Genomic DNA, 27,981 nt, shown 5'->3' with positions numbered 1-27,981 from the left:
ATTTGGGATCAAGCATGTTCTCTAAATGAATAGCTGAACGAGGGCATGGTATATCTCATTTATCTCCTTGGATTCAGCTTTCTGAGAAAAGTCTTTGGAGTTGATCTGGCTTTTACAGTTGCCCTCATTTCTTCCAAAGTCCCCTCTTTGGTGCAATAACTTAACCTCGGTTAGTCCAGAGGTCTGGGCCACTGAACTGATTATGTGGTGCTAGTGAAGAAAATACAAAGAGACTTTCCTCTTTAAGGATAAAAAAAGCATGAGGAGGGAAATACCTTTTAATGGGTTCCATGTCTGTTGACTCATCCTCCTGCAGGTGTCTGTAGACATGCCCTGCCACTCTGGAGCTGTCAATTAAACTTGTCGATATTTTGTGCTTCCCCCTGGAAATGGGCGGAGTCCTGAAGTGGCTGACTTCTCTTCGATGTTGGGCTGGGCTAAGTGAAAGGGAGCTACTCCTGCAAATAGAAGACAATACAGTTTTATTAAATTAATGTTCTTTCCTATCAGCTATAAACTATCATTTGTGATACACACAAGGCCCAAGTGTTGCTTCTAGTCACCCCCAGACTTTTTAAGTAGGAGAAAAAGAAGATATTTGTCAGAGGCAGAATTTATAAAAGGTTCATATACTTTAGGTTAAAGTGCATAAACACACTCACACATCTACTCATGTTACTGTATGTCTGGCTATCATTTGCATTGACTTACATTTATTTTTAAGGCCTAACCCCCACTCTTGCACTAAACATCACTATCACATGCTTAAACAAAAAATAAGTTGACACCTTTGTCCTAAACCTAACCCCTAACCCTGGAAGAGAAACTTTTCACGTGGGGACCAGTGAGGTGCTTCTGTAAGTCCCCAAAGAGTAACATATTCTTATGAAATGGACCCTATACTGTGTCCACAAGATATCAAATACTTAACCTCTCTTTTTTCATATAAGCGCGCACACACACACACACACACACACACCAGCATACTAGAACAATAATTTAACAGATAACTTCCTGCAGCAGTGAACTGTGCGGCAGTGAATGCTATTTTATACCCAAACAACTGGAGCATGTATTGATTAAGCTTGACATTAGTTATCCAGTTCTGTGTTTTTGTTGCTAATGCCAACATTTATTTAGCATCTTAAAATTTCTAAGACAGGCATATAAGATTTCTTCTAAAAATTATTGATTATTTTAGAGTTTTCTTTTCTTTTCTTATTTTTTCCCCAGGATAACATGTAATACCTTCTGGAAAAAAACAAAATTCTTAAGCCCCATTCACACTTACAATTTTACCCAGTAATTTACAGAGTCATGGTTATGTGTGAATAAAGTCAGAACTCCTTATTTATTATTGTATTACTATTACTCTATTATAAATAATGTACAAAAAATATTTAACAATGTTTGTAAAAGTTTCTTGTGTTATGTTTAACACTTTTCTAATATAGGGCTGTTTTATAATAAATACAGTAGTGTAACTAAAGAAATGTTCTTTGACAAAATTATTTTTCATTTTCGTTAAATATAATTCATGATTAATGAATTTTATTGATGTCAGTTTGTTTTGTTTTTATCTCATCTTTAATATTCTTATATAATATAACTGCATATACTAGCTGCTCTCAATAATGGACAATCTCTGACACTCTTGAGTAAAATCCTTAGAGGAAACTAAATAGTGAAACTTTACTGTTTGACTAACAGTCCTACTTTCATTCACTTGGCCTCAAGCGCAGCTAAATAGCATAACAGGAATATGCCAATAATACATTTAAAGGTATCGGTAAAGCTTCTCTTTTAGTGAGCTTTATATTGCATGTGCTTTGCTATGAGCTGGAGGTTAGGGGAATCCAGATCTCCCAGAGCTGTCAAGTGATGGAAGCTGCTTCTTTTTTTCTAAACAAGTCGTTTTTGCATTTTTGTGGAAGCACAGTAGGTGGCCTGGTTCAGAGTAGATCTCCTTGTCACTGTAGCAGTGAAGAAACAGCATCAGTTGTGAATTTAATAAGCTTTCTTGGCTTTTACAATTTGTATCCCAACTTAATGTCAGTAGGTGCCATAGGAATATAGTTTATACCATTACTATTACACATTCTGCTTTTTTAATTAAATAACTGGTTGAGAACTAGCAAAGATGTGAGGTATGTATAAAGGAAACCTTTTGAAGTTTGTTTTTAAATCAAAATTTGAAGTTTTTATACCTTTTTCTTACCTTTTAAATCGACAACTATAGAATGCAATAGAAATTAACTTAAGTGATATGAGGTAATCAAAAACAGTGTATACATCTTTGTTGCTTTAGGTTTTTCTCTTTTTGCATACCTTCAGTCTTTGCTATTTCTGTCGGCTCGAACCAAAGTGAACCGACATAATGTATCGAAACATGTTCAAATAAAATAAGAAAAAGTCTGGTTGCTTTCCCATTCCCATCTTTGCAAAACAGCTCAATCCCAGGAGGATTGGACAGAGAATGTCTATGAACATTTAGTTATAATCACATGGGGGTAGGGGATAAGAGCCGAGTATGGTCTTTGCTGTGATTGAAAGCAGTGCACTGGCACATACAGTGAGACAAACATGGTCATCAGAGTAATTTCAACAATAAAAGTTTGCAATGGAGAGGTCAAATGAGGAGGAACTGTGTGCACCAGAGACTAAATAAACTGAAGCAGCTGCATCAGAAATTTTTTACGGCTACTTCCTCTCTCATAGGTTTTTTTTTTTTCCAATAGGTCTCGCGACTAAAACCCACAGACCTAATGTCAAACCATTTTAGCAGACTGGAAACGCGATGCAGACTCGTTTTTATTAAACTTAAAAGGCATTTGATATTTTAGAGACTTTTATAACAAGAAAAAATATAAATTATATTTTAATATCCATTACAAGAAATTAATACATTTTCAGGCCATCAGCGAACCACTGAGTGTAGGAGAAGCAATTCAGCAGAGAGCATCTGTCCAGGGTAGATCTTCCTTGGTTAGGTCACATTCCACATCCAATAGAAACAGAAATAGGCCCTACAAACAATCCAGCATCTTCCAGCAGGGTTTAAGACACAGGCAGGAAAGGAATACATTGAACTCTATAACCAAGTGACTGCTATAGTGTACAGAAACATTTGTGCAGAATACAAACTGGAGACCCCCCACGTCAAAATGGGAGACACATCCATAGGTGGAAGAGATTGGCAAAGCTAAGATCCCGTGGGACTTCCAGATACAGAAAGACAAAATGGTTGTGACCAACCAACCGGACATTGTCATCATTGGGCAGCGATGGTAGTGATGGATGTTGCCATCGAAACAATGGAAACACCAGGAAAAGAGGACATGACAAACTGGAGAAATATGGGCCATATGAAAAAAGTCACTGAATGTTTATTGTGGCATTTGTATTCAAATATAACAAAGCAAATACTTTGCTGAGAGGTTAGAATAATTAGATTAACTTTAAACTTTCCATTACAAGCCAGTGCACATTTGTCTGCACACCTTTTCTTAAGGAAAACTACACGTTAGAATCGTTTTTTGATTATTTGCATCAACTGCCTGAGCTGACGAACCTTATTTAGACCAGTCTTGAACTGTGATAAACCTAAAATAGCAAAAGGGCAACAAATGGCCTCCCTGGATCCCACTTTGGACACTCCTGCTCTAACCAGTCTTCTTACAGTCTTCTCTCATTTATCTCTCCATTAACTATGGCCATCTACCTGAATCCTGCTAAATAAAGCCTAACTACAGTGTGATGTATCTAGGACAACGGTTGGGATGTTTGTCCGCGGTAATGAGCAGAGGAAGTACATTTTCACACACAGAGTTACATTCTACACTTTGGTCTCCTCTGTGCAGAGCAATTTTTTCCAGAGATTTTGCCATCTCCCTGGGCCCATTTTCACAAAAGCTGAACTCGGAAATCTGAGGATAAAGGATAAAACCAGACTCAACCTAGTGTGGCATCATCCATTAGAAAAAAGGCCAAGCCAGGCTCCACAGAAGCAGCTACCAGGTGTAAGGCATCAAGCTAAATACAGGTCTGTCGTTTTTTTCAAGAGACAATGAGGTCAATCATAAATGAATTGATTCAGTAAAAATCAAAAGTGGATCAACTTAATGCCTTAACAGCCTAAACTACACATTCCCTACCCACTTCTCTTAACAAAAATTGTCTTAACTTAAAGAGTTACTTGTGATTTTTCTTAAATGAACAACTGTGAACCTACAAATAAACAATGGAAGCCTATGTGGTAACATGTTCAGATCTTATAAAGATTTATAATGCATTTCTGTCTTAGCATTCACACTCTCCCCCTGGTGCAGTGGTCTAAAAATTTGCTTAAAATGAGGAACGCTCAGGATGGAATCAAGTACTTCACGAGAGTCATCTAGCATGAAAAATTCCATAAAAAAAGCTAATAAAGAGTTTTCCCTTCTTTTTGTTATAACATTCTGTTATTTCCAGATTGCACTCCAGCAGAAACTCTGGACGTTAGCTTTAACAAAGGGAAACCTATTTTAGAGGGCATCCATGGAGAAACAGGTTTGGAAGCAATAAATTGTGTTCAGATAATGTAACTCTGTCAACGTAGAGTGGAGGTTGTTTGGGAACCCAAATGCAGAGATAAGGAAACAAAGATGAGCTTTTGCTAATTTAATGGAAAACAGAAGCAAAATCCAAGAATAGAATGGGAAAAAAACCAGGAGGCATCAGGGGGAAATACAAATGAGAAGCCAAGTACCAACGAGAAACCAGCAAACAGTAACTGCAGAGGAGGTTTACATATGGGGGACAGAACACAAAATGGGCTAATCAGCTGATGTGGAGTAGGGGTGGATAAAAGTAACCAGAAGGGAGCTAGGGAAAAGGAGACTGGCACAAGGGGGCAACAGAGAGTAACTCAAAAAATGCAACATACCGTAAATTCTCTAATATAGGCCCGGGCCTTTATTTCACTCAAGTGCATCGCGGTCCAGGCCTTTATTGGATAGAGGCCAGTATTAGAGACAGGCCTCTATTGCTATTTGAGCAAAACAGACTACCAGTGGAATGAATAAAAATGAGATTTTGTGTCTATTTGAACCTATAAAACACTAGGTTCATTTATTGAAAAAGTACAGTTACCATGTCTCGCTTGGTTTGAAGTAAAAAAAAATAAAAAAATCCTCCAATTCTGTTTAATTCTCCTCCTCAGTTTCCTCTTCATCTCTCCCTTTATTCTCCTCATCACTCGCGCTGCTCCTCATGTTCTGCTGCGTGTCTGTTCTCTTCCTCGCGCAGACGGGCAGCACTCAGGGCCTGTCGTTCAGCTGCGCAGGGCTGTGGTACTTGTATGTTACTACCACAAGTATAATGTTGAGGTATGCCCAGAAAAAACGTTTATAGCCCCGGCCTGTATTAGAGACCGGCCATTATTTACCTCCTCTGACAGCGAGACCGGCCATTATTAGAGACCCGGCCGCTATTGGAATACAGGCCAATATTAGAGAATTTACGGTAGCTTAAATACAACACAAAAAGGAAAAGAAAACAATGACAAACAAAACAGAATGACATAACTGAAAACTAAAAAAGTCCAAAAGGGGAGAACCATAACAAACTCACATAAATGTATGTATTTGACAGGCCTACCCATAACTCACTCTTAACCTTAACTGAATGCTAGGATTTTCTTGAACAAAGGAACATTGTATCTTAATCCGTTTGTGGTCCAGTGCACCAATAACATTAGTGAATATTGTATCAAAAAAAAAAAAAAAGGGTCTCAGTGCCAAAGTTTCTTATATGTAGCCTAACTCCGGTTGTGTCCTATATTGTAGGATCACTTATTGTAGTTGAATGCGGCTGAATTTTGGGATCCAGCATTCTGCAGAGGTAGTGGATGTCATCCCCAGAAGGTGGTAACAGTCATGCAGGGATTATCGTGACAAACTCAAATAGGGGCTTTTTTTCTATTCTCTTCAATACAGTAACAGTCTATAAAAAGCCTTTCTGTCCAACTTAGAATAAAAAGTCTTTAAAAAAAACATTAGACAGAGACAAAGTCTAAAATGACATAATAATGTTCAAAAAATCCAATTAATTTATCATATACAACATATTAGTGTTTTGTTAATGTATGCTGATAGAAAATTAAACATGCCGATGGGGAAATGGCATCTCTGACAAAAGTCAGTGCTTAGATACATATAGAATTTATAGGATTTTCTTCCATACAGAAACCCCATATTCATATCTTCAGGTAGACACAGAGTACATGTCACACTTAATAATATTACTTTAGCGATAGTCTTTCGGTTGTGCTGTTCTTTTTTCATCTCGTTATAGGTGATGAAGCACACTGAAAATGATTTGTCATTATCTCCTTTCTATCTCTTCTTTCTTTCATCTTTTCTCTTTTTTTTCTTCTTTTTTCCTGTTTCTTCTTCTGTTTTTCTGCTCTATTTACATTGCAGTGTCCATATAAACTGTAAAACTCCCTGCATAATTATAATAAAGCAATTTATATGCATGAATCAAGTGGAACAGTACAGCAATTGCCATACTGCTACACTTGTGAAAGTTAAATCTGTTGGGCTCTTTTTGGCATCAAGACAATTATTCTTATTGCCCCATTGCCAGACAGGACACTGTATAAAAAAAAACAATTTTTTCTTTTTTTTTTTTTTTTTACAAGCATAAAATTTTATTTGATTAGATAGTCTGGGCCGCAGTCCAGCCCCAGTAGATGCCGTTAATGCTCTTTAATGTTTGTTGCCACGTGCCAATGATCCCCAAAATGAATACTGTAAGTCATTGGTTTCTGTGGTTTCACTGAATGAGCAGATGAGGCACCCAGGTTTAAGTAGACCTTCCAGAAACCTCTTACCGGTATAAATTTCTATTGTTGCATATAAACAAACACATTTTGGTTATAAATTGTATTAACTGGAAAAGATCACGTGGTAAGAAGATCTTTGCATGTGACTGTGCAGCAACACTTGACCATGTTGCTTTTTTCTCTATTTACTTATTACAGTTAACTAGATATCTGGTCATGAATAAACATATGGCTGGTATAGCATTTATTATTTCATGAAGTAAATGTATTTTTGCACGATAAGCAAACTCACGAGTCAGCTCTGTAATTTACATATTTGTATCATATGTTTAAGGAGCTAATGGGGAAAAAAAAGATTATTCATGGCAAATTGTAAGCGATGAGCATGCTTATTTTCTAATTAGAATTAACTAAAAGCAGAAAAAAATATATTTCATTAGAAATGTTCCAGGGTAATAGATTACTGAAATCAGAGGTCCAAAACAGACAAGAGAGCTGCCTATCTCTCACTTACTCTGAGCTCACTTACCCTGAGGCGGCTTTGCTATGAGGGAATAGCAGCCAGAAAATTAACCAGTTCCTCTCACTGTTTATGCATTTACTCAGCTTATTGAAGAAGAGGAGAGAAGAGTGATAGACTGAGGAGGAGCAGCGTGTGACAAAGGACCTGAACTAAGCTTAAAACGGTGAGACACATAAACAGCAAAAACACTGATCTTCACAGAACCAGCAGGATACACCCACACAGCATAGCACTCCCTATGTTCCCTGTGTTTTCTTTTCAGTATGTGGAAAAACTCAAGCTCGGTGGCTGATTTGAGGAATTTATTAACCTACTTTTCACAGTTTTCTAATAATTCATTCATGATATCGCTTTGGACGATTTTGCTTTGCCACGGCAAACTAAAACAAAATTGCCTTCTTGTGAGAGACTGTTTACATTGGATTTAGAAGGGGAAGAAATATGGCGAGCAAAAGGGTTTACTGAAAATGCATTTGTATTATTGGCTTGAATTTCTGGCTGTTATATTACTTTTACAAGCTCTTGCAGATCCAACGCGGAAATGACATAACTGCACTCAAAAACTATTTATTTGTATAGGCTTGCAAACCTCAGCAGTGGTTTGTCAAAGCACTAAACTAAACTCTGATCATTTATGCTTTTGCTGTTTCATTGCAAGTGCTGCTGTTCCTCTTAATGAATAAATGCAAATGAATTTCCCTGTTAGGAAATAAAGCAATTCAATTTTCTTGTATTCTATCTGATTTAAAGGCACAAAAGATCACTGCCTGTTCTAAATTAAGCCTATACAAGCCAAATACAAAGTTTCAGGAATCAACTCTTGTTAACTTCAAGTTTCATGGTGTTATGATCTTACATTTTGGACCTTTTGTTTCTGTTTAAGTTTTTATTTTTGGGGGTTCTCAAGTTTTGCTTTTTCTTGTTCTGTATTGTCTAGATTTTAGATCATTTTTGTATTCTTATTTTTGCTCCTGCTGGTTATCTCTTTTTATCAGCATTTTTGGTATTTATTCCTTTGTCTAGTTTAAATTATAGTTATTTTGTTATCTTATCGTTTTGTTATGCTTTCCATGGCTTCAGTTATCTTCAGTCCCTTTTCTTATCCTCTAGTTTTTCCCTTGGTCATTTCTTATTTTGTAGTCATTAGTTTTATTCCTTTTTAGTCTTTTTATGATATTTTTTACTTACATTTAGATCTTGTTGTTTCTCCCTAGTTATTCTTTGTTGCCCCCTAGAGTCCTTTCCTTTGCCCTTAGCTCCTTCTAGTTACTTCTGTCTACACCTGCTGTACTTTGCATTTGGGTCCACTACAATATCCACAGACCCTGACACATGGTGTTAACATAGAAATTTAAAAAATAACATAAAAAAATGAAAAGATGTAAAATAAAATATCTTTATATTAAATATATATTAATATATTTATATTAAAAAGGGATAACTCTGTCTTAGGATCTCAATAAGCATATCCCCTTTAGTAAAATACTTTATATTTCCTCTTGGTATTAAAGTGCATTCACACCGAAAACGAAACCTGCAAAAATTTCACCAGGTTTTTCAGTCTTTGCTCGCCTTGAAATTTGCCTGTCCAAGCAAAAGTTTAGATTTTTCAACTTCAGTCATAGGCGAGGCACCTTCTTTGCTCCAACTGCGAAATTCATGTTCGGTGTGAAAGTACCTTTGGGCTAATTTAGTCATATCATATGATGACAGTATGCAAAGCAACAACTTCTTTTTAATGATAGTAGCCTTGTTTCCACTGAAAGCCCTAGGAGTTGTACTACACAGGTAACACAAATCCTGAGGAACTGATCTGCTTAGATTCCCATTAAAATCAGCTTATGAGAAACTACACTACACCTTCAGTCAAGCTGATGGTGGTAATAAAAATATACAAAGGTATCCCTTTACCTCCTGTGCTGAACAGCTATAACGCCCCAAGTGTTTATTTGAAATAAAACTTCTCAACCTGCATCTGGCTAGAGTTTCTTTTCAACTATATTATTTAATATAACCACTAAAAATGAATTTCATTGTTATTTTCTTTTATTATAATAACCAGATAAATCTCAGTTATCTATAGTATAAGAAAATTTTTTAGTACAAATGTTATTTATTAAAGTCCATGTACACATTAAAATATATTTATATCAACTAGAAGCTTTAGAAAGTAGATTTGATTATGAAAAAAACCTCACGAAGACACATGCTTTCCCTCCACTTGCCGTTGACAAGGGGACAGGTGGGGAAGAGGGGAGATACAAAGAGAAAGTAAAAAGACACAAAGAAAAATCTCAAAGAAAAAGCAGGGATGTTGGTTGGGTGGCTGTTCTGCTAATTCTCAACCTCCATCAGACGGCATCCTAAGGCTGCTGCTGGGCTGGTTGCTTCTCTTGCACCTTTGGGGCTCAAACAGGTGCAACTCATCAGCTCATCACCAGGCTAGCATAAGAGGAACAGGTCACCATTCACTTGGTGCCTGAGTGTTATTCCCCTAGGATAGTGTCAAGTCACTCAGAGCCTCACGAGAACTCATTTTACCTTTGTGTTCCTGTTTGTTTATGAGCCCTGTCCCCACTAATTTTATTGTGTATATGCAAACCCGTCACTGCAAATTTGGCTGACCTTGTTTAAGATCTTCAGCCTTGAACCTGCAGTACTCATATTTGGCTAATGTTCTCTGCTGGTATTTGTGACAAACCTACAGAATCCTTATTAGTATGCAGATAAAGCATCCTAGCTACTAATCAGTTTGTGGTAACCACTCCTGCGCATCTCTCTTCTGGTGTCTTTACTTGAACAGCCTGCTTCCACTTACAGCACCTACAGCCTTACACCAGCTTCCCTCTGGATCACTGAATATTTTAAAATACCTACAATCCCCAACCCCAGGTCTACTCTCATCTTCTTACGGCATCTAGCTCCATCTCCCATAAGCCTAGATCTAGCCCCTCTTTTCCTGTTTATTCCCCATTAAATCATTGTTCCTCTCTTTCCAGAGATTCTGGTCTCCCTCCACATTACTGCAGCCTTACTGGATCATCATTATTCATCCTGTGTCAATACAATAAACTTTATGTTATGGATTTAACTTCTCCTGATGTTCCTTCCAGTATCTGAGTCAGGCGATTAGATAAAACCATTACAAACAAAACAAAACAAAAAAAACACGCACACATACAGCAGAGCATGATTCTGTATGTATTTTTACGTTACCAAAGCAACACTAAATGTCTTTGAATACATGAAATATGATAAATGCAAAAGCTACAAGGACATTAGGAAATTATCCCATATTCAGCTATGAATAAAGAAAAGACTGAAGAGAATGAGCAATATCAGATATAAATGGTGGGTCACATCATGCAATGCACTGTGTGCTAGGAATCAATATGTTGCACATTAACCATCCGTAGTAGATCTCCGCAAAGTTTAGCAGAATTTTGGGTTTCATTTATCCTGTGCCAGAGCACAGAGGTAGGGGGGGATTATTCATTCATTACATGGGGTCCCCAAATAATTCTTATCCAGTATGACTGAGTCTCTATTCTAACAGCACTTTGCAGGATTAGTCCTAGTAGTAAATTACACTTCAGATTGTAGCATTTAATTTATTTTAGTTTATTTGTTTCCTTATTTTAATCCCTCTTAAAGTCTGTAGTATTTGTTAATTTCCTCCGTGATATGTAACAAAAGGTTATTCTGTGTGTAAGTTTAGGCATCAATATTTGTGCAAAATATGTTAAATGTGTTTTTTTTTTTTAGAATTTAATTTCTCCTCCTAGTTATTGAAGCTGTTTTAATGATTAATATTAAAACAATATTTTGCAAAGCAAATGGAAAAATACTTCATGTAAGTTAATTTCTGGTTGGTGGCCCCAACCAATATTTGAGCTAAGGGCCCCCAAATGGCTAGGACCTCCACTGATCTTACCTTCTATCTGAAAATATGTGACAGGGGTTTCTACAGCAGCAGGTTAAAGCAGGTAAAGTCTCAGTATGCTGGGCAAAATTAGTAAAATTTCGAAGAGATGCTATTGTGTACCTTTGAATAACAGCACACTTAGGGCCGGATTTATCAAGATCCAATTTTGCGTGCAGTAATTTGCGCTCGCAAACTGGAATTTTGCGCAAGGGGCTGAACCATGGTTTGCGGGTGATTTAACAAGAGTGATTGCGTAACTGGTGGCAGGTGCAAAACTGTTGGAGACGCCCTATTTAAATGATGGTTTTGCGCGTTTTGTGGTTTGCGGCAAAGTAGTTTGTAGTTTGTACAAACTAGTGCATTAAGAAATTTAAATCTTACAGTGACACCCCCACCCCCTCCAATATATATATATATATATATATATATATATATATATATATATATATATATATATATATATATATATATATATATGTATTTATTTATTTATTTATATATATATATTTTTTTTAGGGTGTCAGGGCGACATGTCATTTAGAACGACAGACAGCACTTCTGAAAAACTAGATTGGGAGATCCAATGTTTTGTGATATCTGGTATTGCGTGGGTCCTCCTTGTGGCTGGCTCCGAAACCATTCCTGGTTCCTGGAGTTCCCCCAACAGCTCCAAAATGGCAATGCTGGATAAACGATATGTTTTGATGATCGTTTCCTCGTTCATTCCAAAAATATTCAGTCGGAGTGAAAAAATGCGTTCTCTGCGTCTCCTTGCTTCATTTCGATGTCTCCTTCTTGCGAGTTGGGAGTGAGACTGTGTTGCAATAACCGCTGCCATGTATGCGCAATTATGCATACAGACCATTTGAACCTTCTTTTGAAACGTGTTAAATATAGAGTCAGATACCGTTAGCAAAATTGCTTTCAGGTTTGATAAATCACTTTGCGAGTGCTAAATTAATATATTTACATGTTCTCCTCCTACAAGACGCACTTTTGCGTGTAAACGCCCCATATTGCATATTCATTGCAGAAAAAGTACTAAATGCATAAGAGGCGCTATTTAGCACATTTTAAAGACTAAATCCTTTTAGCACGCTGTTGATAGATCAGTTTGTACATTTTTTAGCGTGCGCAGTGAAATAGCTCACGTTTTTATACACGCAAACCTTTGATAGATCCGGCCCTTAGTGTGTTGCAAATTTAAATGAGCAGTCTAACCAGGTATGAAGGTGAAAATGGAGAAAACGCTAGTATTTAAATTCCAGTTCATTATTTTCGAAAACATAACTTTTGTGATTTTGTGATACAATTTTCATTCTTTCTCTCACACTTAAACAGTACATCACATAGTTTTACTTTTCTTATTTGTCTGTCACTGTTTGTTTTGAAATGATATGTAGATTTACCAGCAGTTTGCAGAATGTCTTCCCACTTCAATTTCAGTTTATTATGGATTAATTTATATAACAGTGCAGCTGTGTCCTTAACAACAATATTCATATTTCTTTGGTATGGAGGAGTTGATTTAATAGCCTAATCTACAGTTTTTGGCAACATGATGTTTAAGGGACAAGGAAAATTCTAATTGTACATGCTTTTAATTTTATAACATGCTTGGTCTATTTTGATGAATACAAGGTCAAGAAACTAAAGTTAAAGATGTCCCGTGGCTAAAATCCTGGAATGGCAACCATTTGTTAAAAAAATGCACCTTAGGACTGCAATATTTTTCAGCCTTCAGCATTTTTAAGGCTTTAAAATCTAAATGCAAAATTATTATTTCATTACTTCTTTGCCTTTAAACCACTGTCAGGTGTTTATGATGTTTTTTGTAAGATATGGCATTTGTTAACGTTTGCAGCATATGGATATGGCTTACCTTCAATATGGTTTAATAGGATGCTGAATCAGCATAACATGTACAAGTCTGTTATAAATATTTAAAGCGTACACTCTGTTGACCACAAAGAGGCCTTTCTGCTGGTGTTCAGCCTAGCTGAGCCCCCTGTGTGATTCTAAAGTCACTGTGGTCAGAGGAGGCCACAGGTGTTCTTTAGTGATATCTAAATTGTTGAGACAACATCCCAGTTCAACAGATGCAGTCTGCTTTCAAACAACCGAGTCAACCTGCACAGGCCCGTTCCCAGTGATAAGCCTCGTACACACAGGTAAACATTTGCCGTATTATTGATGGGGGCCATATTGACATGTTAGTATGGGGTATTTCTCCTGATAGCTCACAATGTGTTCCAGTTTTTCAGGTCAATGGCTGAAAGCCTTTCAGCATCATCCATCACAGTCTAGTTCTCCCCTTCCTCCAGAGGCTTAGAGAAGAGTTTGAACAGATGATTGACTGTCAGCTGCCCTTCATGGGACACGTCCGTAGCACCACACTGAAGAGAAAAGGCCAAGAGGTGTTAGCACTGTCCCTGCAGCAATGCGTGACAACCTTTCAGAAAGAGGGGGGAAAAAAATTGAAAAACCTTCTTCTGCGACACGCTGCTGGTCCATTAAAACACAGCACAACTGCCCCACAGTGGGGCTGTCACCATTGTCTACCAGACCTGTAAAAACTCCCACTGTCTGTACACACAATATTTGAACTGGGCAACAAACCCCCTCCCCAGACACAGCTTTCTTTACTTTATTTCATCATTGTTGGTTTGCCATGAACCATCTTCAGCTAAGAAAACACTAAAAGATGCCAATGTAATAATGGTTTACACAAATTTGTGGAAGGCATAACCCAACCTCTATCCACTATGATTATATGACACAGCTACAGCAAGGCTATCTCTTCCAAGCAGTCATTTACCAGCAATTAAATGCTTTTAGCAATTGGTCGGTGTCTAATATTTCATAGGAATAAATACTTGCAACGGCTGAGTGAAAAAAATAAACAGAGCAAGAGATCTTGTAGGTTGTGGTTCTGGATGTTTTTGTGCTATAAAAGTATACCCATATCACCAAAGGAAGTGAAATTTGTGCGGGAACATTAAAGACAGGCCCATTGTAGCAAGCTGCATTAAGTATTCCTGGGCTCCCCTGAGGATTTTAAACGGAAGGATCTGATTCTGTCTGCTGTGATCACAAAGAGAAGCCGACATACAGATCGCTTGTAGCTAAATGTTGTCAATTTGTTAAATCTTTCTCCAATACAAGATGACAGGGGGAATTTGCTGATATTTACTGTTTAGAACCTCACACATTTGTTGTCCTCTAGGATTTAGCTATTTATATTCCTTTAACTTTTTCATATTTCTGTCCAGTTAGCAGCACCAACTATGCTTGAAGTTGCGTGCTTTTTAAAATAAGTCAAATGGAGTATAACCTCAATATAAAAAAAAATCATAAAGGATTTATGCAATCATTTGGATTTAGGATATAAACAACGGATAAAAGTGGACTTGGTTCCTAAAATTAGATAGGTATTCAAGGCATTTTCCAGTTTAAATGTTGTTGATTTTTAACTCTGGCATTTGACTCCAGTGTTATTACCAGGTTATGTTTCTTCTTTCCTATTTTGACCTAAATACTTAGATTGCTCCTTGGTGTTGCACAAAATTATATAGTTTTTGTTACGTCTGAGTATACTTCTTAAGCAAGAAAAAAAAAAAAAAAAAAAAACCAATTCAAGTTTTCGCTCTACCCTCCTTTGCTACAAAGTTGGTTTGCTTCATCCCAACCTGTGTGCCACAGCCTGATTTAAGAATACAGTATGGGGTGGAAAGATAAATTGAGCCAAATCCTAATCTGCTTTTTCAGAAGTACAACTTAAAATATTTAAATATTCAAAACATATTGCTTATTTACTAATTTCAGAAAGTAAAATTAAGCTTTTACAGAATCATTGCATATAGGTGAAATAGTATAATTAGTTTAATCGAAATTATTCTTTACAGTTCATGAAAATACAAACATTAGTTTCTCCGACTTGTGAAAACCTTAATAACATGGAAGGCTGAGTGGAAGGAAAAAGTGCTGAAGGAATAAGCACAACAGAGACAGAAATAACCACAGCCTTGAGAGGACTGTTAGTCAAGAATTTTGGTGAGCTTCATAAGATGGATCTACATATGGGCCTCAAGTGTCCCATACCATGTGTCAGCCTATTTCTAAATCATGAGACAGTGAACCATCTGGGATAGAGAGAGAGGGAAAAAAATGCTCATTGGTCCAAAGTCCTATTTTCAGATTCCAGTTAAGATTGCATTTTATTCGGAAATCAGGGTCCCTGCGGTGATTTAAGATGCCATGTCATCTGCTGGTTTTGGTCCACCGTGTCTCCTAAAGTCCATACCTAATGCATCTACCAGATAATTTTAGATGCATTTTTTTAAAGATGCATTTATTTCTATATCTATAATTTTTTTTCTTCTTAAAAGAAATAAAGATAAAAAGATTTCCCCATTGTGGGCCAATGAAGGGATTCTCTATTTCTATTTGTCCTGTATTTGCATTGCCATATCAAGATGGAGACTGCAAAGACATCTACAGCAGCTGCACTCGGGTGCAAACTCTTTAAATATGCTTATCAATGTATTAAAGTCTATTCAGTATATAACTTTGATAATAAAAACTTGATAATAAAAGTTTACCTAAACCAAGCTTTGAAGGAGGCATCTGTAAATAAAAGGACTTTCTCTCATGGAAATGTACTAGAACTATTATTAGTTAAAAACCACTTGTGTTTCAAGAGCAACAACACTTAGAGTTAAGATTCACATCAAAGGGAAGGGGATATATATCCGCTAAGAAATTTTGTTAATTTTAACTGAGAAGCCCCAGGTCAAAAAGCAGGGTTCTCAGCAGTGCATCTCAGTATGACAGTCAAAATTACGCTAAAATTAGGCATTACTCAACTTTAATAGGTGTGACGGTCCAGGTTACTGTGCGTTCAAGCACATTTACCTCCTTATTCACACATAAACATGAGGGACCTGTCCGTTTGTGGACCTCAAGTCAGCGCTATGAAAATGTGTCATTTTGACAGTTACAATAGCAGTTGCTCGGCCAACAAAATCAGCTGCCTCTCCCACTTTATTTTATTTTTTTTTTATTTATTTGTTTATTTGATAGGGACAAGTATGTTTCATGCATCATGTCACACACTACAACATTCTAGCTAAGGCTAATTCTCAATGTCTGTCCCCAGTTAGGCTTTTACACAAAACACAGTGACTGTACACACTTTAATACTCTGTCATCGACTCAAACTCGCCCTATATCAATGACTATAGTACTATAGTTCCTGTTTTTACACCAAAGATTTTTCGATAAAACCTGTCTATAATAAATCATCTTGTGCATATCAGGAATAAAGTCCTTTTGGAAAGCACATTGCTAGTTGCATTGCTGTGATTTCTTATTTTTATGTCCAGTATTTGGGTAGTTGTACTCTAAAACCTAATCAGTAACTTTTTAATCATTAATACTGTAACTCTTTCTTTCTGTTGCATGTTGCATCAACTAAGACAAAACTCTGTCTCTATAGCAACACCCCCTAGGAAGAACAAAGGCAGTTTGGCTGTTTTTTCAATTCACAAGAACGCAAGTATGAATCGTGTCCACGCCAAATACGTTCTTGAGAAGAACACAGGAAAATCTCTAGATAATAATAAATTCTTACTTTTTTATTTAGCGGAGGCAAATAATACAAAAAAATCTCCATCAGAGTCAGTGGTACTCACAGAGGGCTGCTGCAGATGAACTAAAATTAGCCCTGGCAGAGGTCCACTGGTTGCCGTGGTCCTCTCAAGCTTGGAACTTTTTTTTTAAATTATGCACTAAAACAGTAAATGGGCCATATAGTGATGCTTAAAAGTACAATGTTCTCACCTTAAATGATTTCAAAATGTACTTTTATAGAACAACGGTGACAGAAAAGAGATCTTATAACTTAATACTCTGAGCTCTGTGAGTGCACCATTGAAAACTGCTGCTGCTGATGCACATGCTGGGACAGCTGTCAATCTCAAGAACGGACAAGTCTGCTCTGATGCATACTCAGTAAAGAAAAAGGGGCGAGGACAAAAACCGGGGACTTTGTCCGTTCTTGGTCTTCTTGTTCTTGTGAATTGGAACAGTACTAGGGGTGTAGCTGATGACGTCTTTCGAGTACACGAGCACATGAAAAGGCACAAGTACACATATTTAGAAACGGCTCTTATTATTGTATAGAATAATTATTTTGTTACCAATATTTTAAGCATAACATGTTACCCTACTTCATTACCCCTAAAAATAATATCATGTTTATATCATAGGGTATTAACACCTACAATCTCAGCAAGGGCATAGAAATGCTGCTCTCTCATTTTCTAAAAGTGGACATAAATTAATAGAAGTCTAGGATAAAGTTCATATGATTATATTTTGAACAGTTTATAACAGTTTATAACTTGATCTTGCAATTACCCTCCATATCCATGCATTAGAATGATATGTTCTATAGTGATCAAAATTAAATTGAGACTTCAACAAGACTTTAAACTTGATATGCACATATTCTCTTCTTGGACTTTGCCAGAGCTTAACCTTTTTTGTTAGAAAATGGTGGAGACATACTGCGATAGACTTACATCCATTATCAAATTGAAAAGAGATTCAGCAAAATTAGGACTAAGACGGGTAGAATACAATGTTGAGAGCTGTGCTACACTCAACTTAGAAATAAAGTATTTAATTACTACTCCAGTATTATTAAATCTATGCAGGTGTTGACAAAATAATCTTAAAAGAAAATAAAGAGTATATAAAGTAAGTTGTTTATAAATGCATTTGCATTATGATTTATTTGAAGCACACTCTGCTATTTATTTGATCAAGCTGTATGAACCAGTGAACCCTCCTATAAAGAAAAATAAAACTCATCTAGTTGGCAATCTGAAAAATAAACCTCCACAGTTGCCCCCATTTATAATCTTCATAAATCCCTCTAAGATGTTTCTCCTTTAACAAATGATCTGTTTATTATTTGGAAGCCCATTTATTATATCATATTGCTGGGTTGATTAAAGTTCTCACTTGGCTGCCTCTTATATTTTGATACGGGCTGAGGAAGATATGAAACAGGGCAGGCAATAAGAGTATGTCATATTTTTACCTGAAGCATTTCCCTTTTGACAGTGCTTTGCTGAGAACAGGTGGGGTGACTGTGGATGAGCCTGGTGCCACAACATTGCCCTTAAAAGATGGTCCATGAGAGCTGCAACCCTGCAGAGGTAAAAAAAAGAAGAAAAAGAAAAGGTGACAAAAATTAGAAGCATTTCCTTACTTTTTGATTAAATTAGAATCAAATTCCTTGCCTTGGGCCAATTAGGAGTACCAATATAATTTATATTTGGTAAATACCACATTTATGTTTTAGGCAGCATGGTGGTTCGACCCTAGGCACTGTTGCCTTGCAATATAAACATGCTAGTTGAAATCCTAGTCTGGAATATTTTTACATTATTGCTGTATATTTTATTATTCTGACTGGTCTGTCTGAATTTTCTTTCACGTATACTGCTCTTTATAAGCTTGGCTTGATAAACGGGCAGTGCCAGATTTCTAAAAGTCTTGTGTGAGTTAATATTCAGCGTTATTTCTTTTCCTTGGCTGGATGGCTACCTGCCAAATCTTGACCAAGTTTCTTCCAAATGATTTTTTTCTGTTTAGTTTTACCCTTAATGGCCTTAATTGATTAGCTTACAGTTACAGTCTATCCCCCAAGACCAACACTATTTGCCTAGCCCAAAGATTATTCTACCTAAAACTGCTTCTGTCTCTCCCGCTTGTCTCACAGATTTCCCTCTGATCTCAGTTAGTCTGGCCTGTGTTGAGATTAAAACTCCAGATTCTTCTCAAGAATCGAGCTGTTGTACTGTCATCAGTCTCTTGGCTGTTGCCTTGCAGATACCAGTTAAGCACAAAAAACTGCTGTTCAAAAGTTGACCATCTGAAATATAAAAGTTTATAACAGTTTCTTGTTTCTCACAAGAGACTTATTACCAACAAACCTATAAACCTTTTAACTTGCACTCCTGTTCCTCCTGTTCCTCCTCCTGGATAAATGCATTGGCCCCTTTTGAGTACCCCAATTTCATCCCCCACTCCAAATCAAGACTAATGGACTTAATGCTTACACTGAAAAATATGTTTGTATGTTTGACCTTTTAAAATTAATATTATCTGACAGCAAAGGGCTTGAAAAATGTATGTATTACTTTTATCAGAATTGTACATACTCTAAGATTCCTATAGGCTTTATCAAGTTGATAAAGGTCAGAATATATGGTCATAGCTTTACAATCCTCTTATGGATTGATTCACAACATGTTGGTAGGATGTATGGACACTTGTAGATGTTTTTCAAAACAGCACATCAAACTTAATGTTTTCTTGTGACATCATGGGAAACCCAAAAGAAATCAGGAATAATATAAAGTGATACTGACCTCCTAAATTCTGATTGAATGAGTTTCTGTTATGTTTTTCAAACTGCAAATCATAAAGCTAAACACCTTGTACAAAAATGCTGGAATTTAACGTGTTCTGACATAAGTTGAAAGGTGAGAGGGAAGCTATTACCCAAAGATCAATATAAAAAGTCATGCAACAGTTCCTGGCAAAATAACTGGTTTCTGATGGGATGTTCTTTGTTATGAGAAACTTAAGCTTACTTACAGAAGTAAAAATAATAAAAATTATACTTTGTGGAAAGAGTGGGGAACATTGAAAGACTGAGTAAGATAAAGAAAACTACCTAAATCTAAAGTATGCAGGTAGTGGCTCCATGTTGTGCGGGTATTATTCTGCAGAAGGGACAGGAACTGTTACACGGGTAGACAAGGGCAGTATCGGATGCAGGAGTTTGCACTGCGACCGGGTTCGTCAGCTCAAACTCCAGCAACGGCTTTTAATGTCATTGTGCCCTAAGGCAAGACACCCACATTTCTTACTGAGGGTGGTCAGAGGGCACGATGGTGCGCATATACTGTTAGTGATCACTATGGCAGCTATGGTTACAATGTAGCTGGCCACCATCAGTGTATGAGTGAATGCATGGATGACTTAATGTGGTGAAAAGTGCTTTGGTCAAGTCTCCTGTCTTGAAAAAGCACTTTATATGTACAGATAATTTACTATTTAGCAAGCGGCATTGCGAAGAGAGAAAATTTATAAAATATTTCAACATATCAGCCAGGTTTAGCCAAGTTAAATCTAAAGCATTGTCCATGTGGGCTCTTTAAATAGACAATAATCTTAAGCATACTTTCAAATGACATGTAAATTGGCTTATGGACCCCACAGTTAGTGGTTTGGAATAGAAACCACAAAACTTCAAGTAAGTCACACAACAAATACTGTAGCTTAACAAAACTCACATGTTGTAAAAATGCAATGATTTGTACACATAACATCATTATTCTGTGTAGCTGAGCACCCAAACACAAAGATGAAACCTGGATATGTACATGGAGTTTTCTTTTAAATAATAAATCCATTCTGGCAGCAAAAAGAGAGAATCTACCTCTGACTGAGAAAACTAAGAAATGCCACTTTAGCAGAGGAGAGACAGCTAGGGAATGCAGGGAGCTGAGACACTTAGACCCTAAAATAAAGAATCCAAAGAGCAATTAATATCAAAAGATAGTAAGCACATAAATACAAACCCAAAAAAACACAGAGTCTAAAAATAGCTTATCTTATACAAACTAATAAGTATGTCTGTGATTTAGATGAAGTCTAGTCAGATGTTGGATGCTTTCTTGCTGATGTTTTCTAACTCACTCAGGCAAAGTGTCTTTAATTACATTTTGAACTGCCAATTAGGGGGGTTGGTTGGGGGGGGACTGAAAACATAAACTTCATGCTGGCCCTCAGCACTTCTGCTACTCTTAAGAATTAATCCAACATGAGATTACATTAATAGCTTCTGAAGAAATGTTCGCGTTTAATCCTTGCCCTTTATTCTTATCAGAAACAAAACCATTATCTTATAACAGGCCACAGTGAGAGCTCAAGCACTGCAGTCACGGAGGCCCCAAGAACCCCTTTGTAAAGTCTTCTCATTACAATACATCCTGAGCTGCCCTCTTTCTTTCCGTCTGATCGTGTGCCATTAAAGCGGTTGCGTGTGACTTAGAGCTGTTTCTAGGGCTCTCATTCCTGATAAACCCCTTTTTCCTCCCCTTACAACACTGACTCCCAGAGGGAGCTGTTACTGCTGCTCACTGGTGGTGCAGGAAAATAGCATAATTTCGACCAACCTCTCATATGCCCCGCGGGTGGAGAATGCTTCACTTTCTGAGACAATCGCTGTGGCAAAGTTTCCTGCAGGATGATATCTATGTCAAGGGATAAATAAATAGCTTGTGGCAATCAATGGCAGCCCTGCAAGCAACAACCCGTTTGCTCATTCCCTTCTACCTGGCTCTTTGTCTTTATGTGTGCCACTTCTGAAAGCATTTGATAAACAGCACATTGTGGATTCTTTTGAAGGGTGAGACAAACAGAAAACACAGGAGCCTGAGAGAGAAACTGTAAAATCCCTCAATATGTTGACTGTCACAGAAATATCAACAAGCGAACAAACCTCGACATTGAAAGCGGCGATAATCTTTCATGGATTACCATCGATTCGCAGGTCCTGAACTCTGCATAATAGGATATTTGTTCATACCTTTACAAGATTGTTCATTGTATCAGCAGCATAAACCAACCACAGGATACTATAGCTAACAGTAAGCGTGTTTTAGCTGTGCCTGCAAGGATGTGACTAATGCTTACAGAAAACACAATTCTAGCTCTTATCAAAATGTTAATCAGCTATTTTATGGATGGAAAGTGACATGCATGGGCTTAGAGTAGGACACATTATTCAGGCTGGATCAGATTGCTTTTTCCTAATGGTCCAGATTTCATCAACCTAAGAGGGCATTATTGTTGTTAATTATTTTGGCAATAATTGGGACCCATACAAACAGGCCAGATTATTATCAAGGCTGGCACTGCATTTTCCCTCTTTCTTCCTTTCAGAACTGCCTAAAGTCATTGTTGTTGAGATTCAAAAAGAAGTCATTTGTGAAAAACAGAAAGACATAGATAGCAATAATACTCAGGAACTGTAGGTAGTTGGGTTTAGTCTGTACCCAATTAGTATTTAGGGAGCAAAATATGCTAAGGTTTTTTTTTAGGTATTTTTCTGTACCATTTCTGTTCATTAATGCCACATTAAAATCACACACAGCGGTTGCCAAACTTTTTTTTGCCACCCACCCACTTCTTTGTCCCAACCGGGTTGACACTTCCCAAATCAAAAGAAATGCAGTTAAAATAACACTCAATCCACAAAACACAGGTAATGGAAATCGAATCAGAGCTGAATTTGATTTAAATTGCAATAAAGTTCCACAAAACATCCACAACTGGATCCTGAAGATTATCAGGTGCAGCTAGAAATAAAAAGCAAAACGCTCTCTGAGATCGGTCAAAGCTCCACAGAAAGCCTTTTATGTCAGTGGATTCACTGACTATCTCTTATACTGTTATCTAAAGGGAGAGAGAACTTTGGTAGACAGACACAGAGTAACAATAACAAAGAGTTTGCGCCAGCCTTGAAAAAACTGTTATCAGATAAATAAAAAGCTATTTCCTGATTGTTTCACAACAGTTACAGTCAGTAAGTAGAGATGTTCATGCCTACACACCTCAGCTCCCCTCATTCCCCACCACCATCTGTTGCTAGTTTTCCTGTTCCTGTCTGAAGTTGGGCTAAAACTCAATCTGTAAAATTAACTGAATAACAGTTCATGTGCATGAGCACAGTCAGAAAAAAGCGTCTACCTCCAATTTTCCCAGCAGCAGTGTGGACATGATATGCATATCAGTGTAGCTGGTTCAGAATTCAAAGCACCATTGGTTCCACTTGTTGTCTGTTTAAAGTAGAGGACATATAATAACATCCTCTGTAATGCATGTTAGATTTTGAGAAGGCTGGAGAACAAGAGATTTAAAGAAAGAGATTTAAAGAAGGCTGGATAACTTCCTTGAGTTCTCCAGCCTTCTTTAAATCTCTGTCTGCTAGCAGGTTCAGAAACCCCAACAGAGAGACATGGATTTGGGGATATGACCTTGCAGCCGTTTTCAGTAAAACAAATAATAGAGAATTACTGATATTTTGACTAGGTCCTTGCTAGGGTTTGGAGAGCTTATAATGTGTTTCCTAAAGATCTCATGTTACCTGTTATGTTTGATGGAAGAGACTGCTTGTACAGTATTTATCCTTCTTTCTATTCTAATTGCCCCTCCTCTGAATCCCATTGTGCCTTCTTTTTAACTCAGCTGGAACTTGCAGAAGTGGTTGAAGTATTTTCAGTTTTTGAGATGTTAATGAGCTGCTCCCAGGTGTAAAAAAACATGCTATGGTCACACATCATAAAAAATGTCAAAAAATAAAAAGATATTTGCTAAAATCCTTTGAGCTGCACAGCATTCAACATCAAAGGTAAAAAAAAAAAAACAAAAACAAAAAGACAATTTCATCCATAAATGGATGAACTGGAGTTTAAAATAAAACAAAAAGTATATCATACTCAAACTGGCAGAACCACTCCAATGTGCAGCCACCTGAAGCAGCAGAATTTTAGAGCAGCGCACAACCTCAAATTGTTACTTGTTTGTTTCAATGAGGTGCTTCCCAAATGTCTGTCTATATTTCAAACACCCAAAGTACTGATTTAAATATGATGCTGAAAATGTTGAGGCTTTTACATTTAACACTGATCTGTCGGCAATCTTTTTTAAAAATCCTTTAATCAAAACATTTGGTAATGTATATTCACTATTGTAAACATGCATTATCAGCTGCTCTAAAGTTTCATATTCCAACTTTTACTCAAATACAGAATTACAGATAGATCGGATAGCAATAGACAAATGTTTGGTAATGCGTAAACATAGTGTAGTTGTTAAAATGAATAAAAAATGACATCATGCTTTACAGCAGACCCTCGCAGTATGGTAAGAATATTAAATCCTCTATATAAATAGACAAAAACACAGGTAGCAGCCAGTTGGGTTTTGTGAGACTCGCAATGGATCGACAGTGCCTGTAAAACTATTCCCATGCATGCTCCATAGCTCACCATGACTAGAGGAGAATCGGTTTAAATAGTAGCACTGCTAGCAAATTACTGCAAAATGTTTTCAGTACACCAGCCAGAATAAAATCTAATGTTTGGAACATTTTTGGATTTGAAAACTGGACAAAAATCATGCTATTAGAAAGCTATGTAGAGCATCTCCAAAGTGCACTGATAGCACAATAAGCCTTGACCAACATTGAATGAGAAAACAGAGTAGGCCTATTATAAATGTTTCCATCTCTACAAGAATCAGCCAATTGCTAAGAGATGGATAAAATTATAATGTTTCATGGACAGCTTGGCCATAATTCAACTAAGGATACAACAAAGTCAGAACCCCATTTTATCACTAAGGGTTTATAAGGGATTTCAGGAAATAATTAATATGTTTGAGACCAGATAAAAGATTTCATCCCTGGAGCATATCACCATCACATGTATGGCCAAGCAAAGAGCCTAGTTGAAAAAAAAAAACTGGTACATGCAGAGCAAGTTGCTATCACAACAGATGCATGGATGTCTTGTTCAAGTGAGTGTTTAGTCATGATCAAGGTCCATTGCACAATTCCAGACAGAGTTGAACATATTCTTAAAGATCCAGTCCATGTGACAATGCAACAAAAATGGTATCAGCTGGAGTGGAAGCGGAGACAACCCCTAACCTTATGTGCTTTTCAAACACTATTAATCTTGCCACACAGAAAGCCTTTAAACTTGACACAGTAACAAGGTTGCTGGGAGGAGCGAGGGAAGCAGTTGCCTTTTTTCAGAGTAGTATGAGGCCAGCAGAAATCCTTCAAGTGAAACTGAAACCGGGCATCCTACGACCACATCCAAGATGTATCCAAGTATTGGAATGACATGCTTGAATGCTTTTTTGAGCGATTTCTGGCACACTCACATCCCGGGACCTCAGAAAAGGAGAAGAGGTAAATACTGTAAAGGACAAGGACTTCTGGGAAATTGAAAATATTCTCCAGCTGAAAGTGCTGGTCAACTTGGACCACCAGCATGATGGAAGAAAAGCAACCCACACCCTAATTAATTCTTAGCATAAATAGCATAATAGGAGTGATGGCCTAGTGTTTAGAGCGGAGCGCACAAGCGCTGAGAAGGGTGCAAGTACCCGGTTTGATCCCCACAGCCTCCACTTTGTGTAACTGAGCAAGACTCTTAATCCCTGACTGCTACCCAGGCGCCACAAAATGGCAGCCCAGTGCTCACCAAAGGGAAGGGTTAGGACGCAGAAGTGAAGTTCTCCATTCGGAGATCAATTATGTTGAATTATTATAATATTTATTATTATTATTATTATGACCTAAACAGACTTTGAACCATCAGATGAACATTCAACGTTATCAGAGAGATGAAGCAGGCATTCAAGAATGGCTTGGGTAAAAGCAAAACAGGCCTTGATGATCTTTTCCACACTGCAGCAGCTCTAAGCCCCAAAATTTATTCTCTGCATTTAACCCATCCCCTTGGGGAGCAGTGGGCTGCCATTGTGCAGCACCCGGGGAGCAGTGTGGGGTTAAGGGTCTTGCTCAGGGAGTCAGAGTGGCAGTCTGTGGGAGTGGGGATCAAACTCACAACCTCAGGATTCAAAGCCCTATGCCCTAACCACTAGGCCGCCACTCCCCAAAATGATTGGTGTGAATTAGAGAAAACATCCAATGTCAGGAGTGGGATTTGAACCCACGCCTCCTGACGGAAACCAAAAACCTCTAAGCAGGTAAGGATTGATACCTTGACTCTGGTGCCTTCGACCGCTTGGCCATCCTGACTCTACATCGCCCCCAACAAACCATCAAAATACATATTATAGCTAATTCTACCAGTTACAGTCTACTGTGCTGTGTTGCAGTTACCAGAGTTTTTCTGACTGTTCCTTTAATTGTTTATATTTAACCACACGGTATGCTACAGTAATTGTAATTTTTTGTTTTATTTCCACTTTACAGAGAATTCAGTTCAGAGAGTTCCAATGCAGACTGATTTATATCAGAGTAAACCTGCACTGGACATCTTCAATAATACACCCCATACCCAAAATAAGCTAAAGGTTTGTGGGTATTAGAACACATGTTCAAGAAAGAGTTGGTCTTACACTTGTGCTGCAGTCTTACCGTCAGCGAAACATAGACAATATGGTTATTATTTTCCTATTTCAGATGATAAACCTCCTTGTAAAAAGGAGAAATTGTCAGGACTGGACCAGTTGTTGGGAGAAGACTGTGAAGTAAGGATTGCAGCTAGATTTGTAAGGGACCGGGCAGTAAAGAAGTCAAGAGGTACAGAGAGCAAGATCCTTTGCCACTGGAAAAAGAAAAAAAACTACTTCAGTGGAGGAAAGAGTAACAGGACTTTCAACTGCTGCCATCTTTTGCTAAAAGGTGTCTCTGCATACCACCACCAGCGTGGCTTCTAAAAGAGTTTTCAGAACTTAAGAAGATTTCAACAAAACAAAGTCTACTTCTACTTGAGCAGGCAGATCAGCTGAAATTAATTGAGAGGACATTAATTATAATGAATAAATAATAGGTAACATAGTACAAACGTATCTTTTCAATCTGTTTGACATAAAAGCAACGATGCTTGTTAACCTAGTCCGATTTAAATTGATACATGTGACTGAAAAATATTCAATTGTATATTATGGTTCTTGCCGTTTTACCACAAACCTTAAAACACCTTATATTAACTTCCAGCCACTATGAAAAGCAGTGAGAAATCCCAAATAGGCTGACGGCACCAGAGAGCTTTCAGTGGGGATTTCCAGCGCTGCCTGGTGTGTTGGAGGTTTGGTGCTCCGAACAAGAACTGCATATTTTAGTGGGATTATAATCCTGATGAACTGACTGCACATATGATGTTTTGAGGTGGACTTTTTTGCTTGAGAATATGTTAAAACATTTTTTGAACTCATCAAAGTAAATAAAGCCAAGCTGCTCTCTAGCTTGTAGCTACAGAACAGAGAAGATAAGCAACCTGAGCACAAAGCATCCAGAGCGTCAAAGCCTCTATGCAGCTTGGGCAGCATTTGACCCAGCGTCAACATTTTGGTGTTTAAGCATTTTGATGAGCATAAGGCTGTCAGACTGCAACAGAGATACGAAGCGTTTATGTTGCATTTTGTGTCCCTGGATTACTAAACTTTGCTCCTATTTTATTATGGATAACTAGACTGTCTTCTCAATTTGTGCAGTGTCCTTAGAAATGAAACAAAATAATATTGAAAAAATTAGAGCAGTTTTTTTAGCCTTTCCCTACAAAGCTTGATAAGAAAAAAAAAGAGGATGAAGAGCAGATTTTTATTTAAAAAAATAGACTTTAAAACTGTCGTTCGGAACAAATTAATTTTGAAGTGCAGACCAGTTCGAAAAAGTATTGAGAGAAATATTCTTGTTTTGTATTGCTCATGGCTAAGAAAAGCTTTCCATATTTTCATTTTAAATAGCCTGGGCTATAATCATGATTGTGATAATTATAACTGAAAATTTACACGCCTGATTATTTTGGTGAGAGAAGAAAATGTAGCATCAGTAAAAGATTTTGCGTTCTGGTAAAACTT

At 37.3% G+C, this 27,981-nt stretch overlaps 1 protein-coding gene across 1 annotated transcript in view; it reads right to left on the bottom strand.

The window, feature by feature from the left end:
- The window catches only part of nrg3b (neuregulin 3b), a 304,145-nt gene that overhangs the window by 7,708 nt on the left and 268,456 nt on the right, over positions 1–27,981 (bottom strand). Inside the window, exons 7-8 of the mRNA XM_038280578.1 lie at positions 18,383–18,492; positions 276–458 (exon numbers count right to left, since the gene is read on the bottom strand). Coding sequence (XP_038136506.1) covers positions 276–458; positions 18,383–18,492 — 293 coding nt within the window. The remainder of the gene's footprint in view (positions 1–275; positions 459–18,382; positions 18,493–27,981) is intronic.

Source organism: Cyprinodon tularosa, unplaced genomic scaffold, assembly GCF_016077235.1.
Source record: "Cyprinodon tularosa strain WSP-4 unplaced genomic scaffold, ASM1607723v1 ctg161, whole genome shotgun sequence".
Lineage (NCBI taxonomy): Eukaryota > Metazoa > Chordata > Actinopteri > Cyprinodontiformes > Cyprinodontidae > Cyprinodon > Cyprinodon tularosa.
The sequence above is the reverse complement of the archived record's forward strand: the minus strand, read 5'-3'. Positions and strand labels throughout refer to the sequence as shown.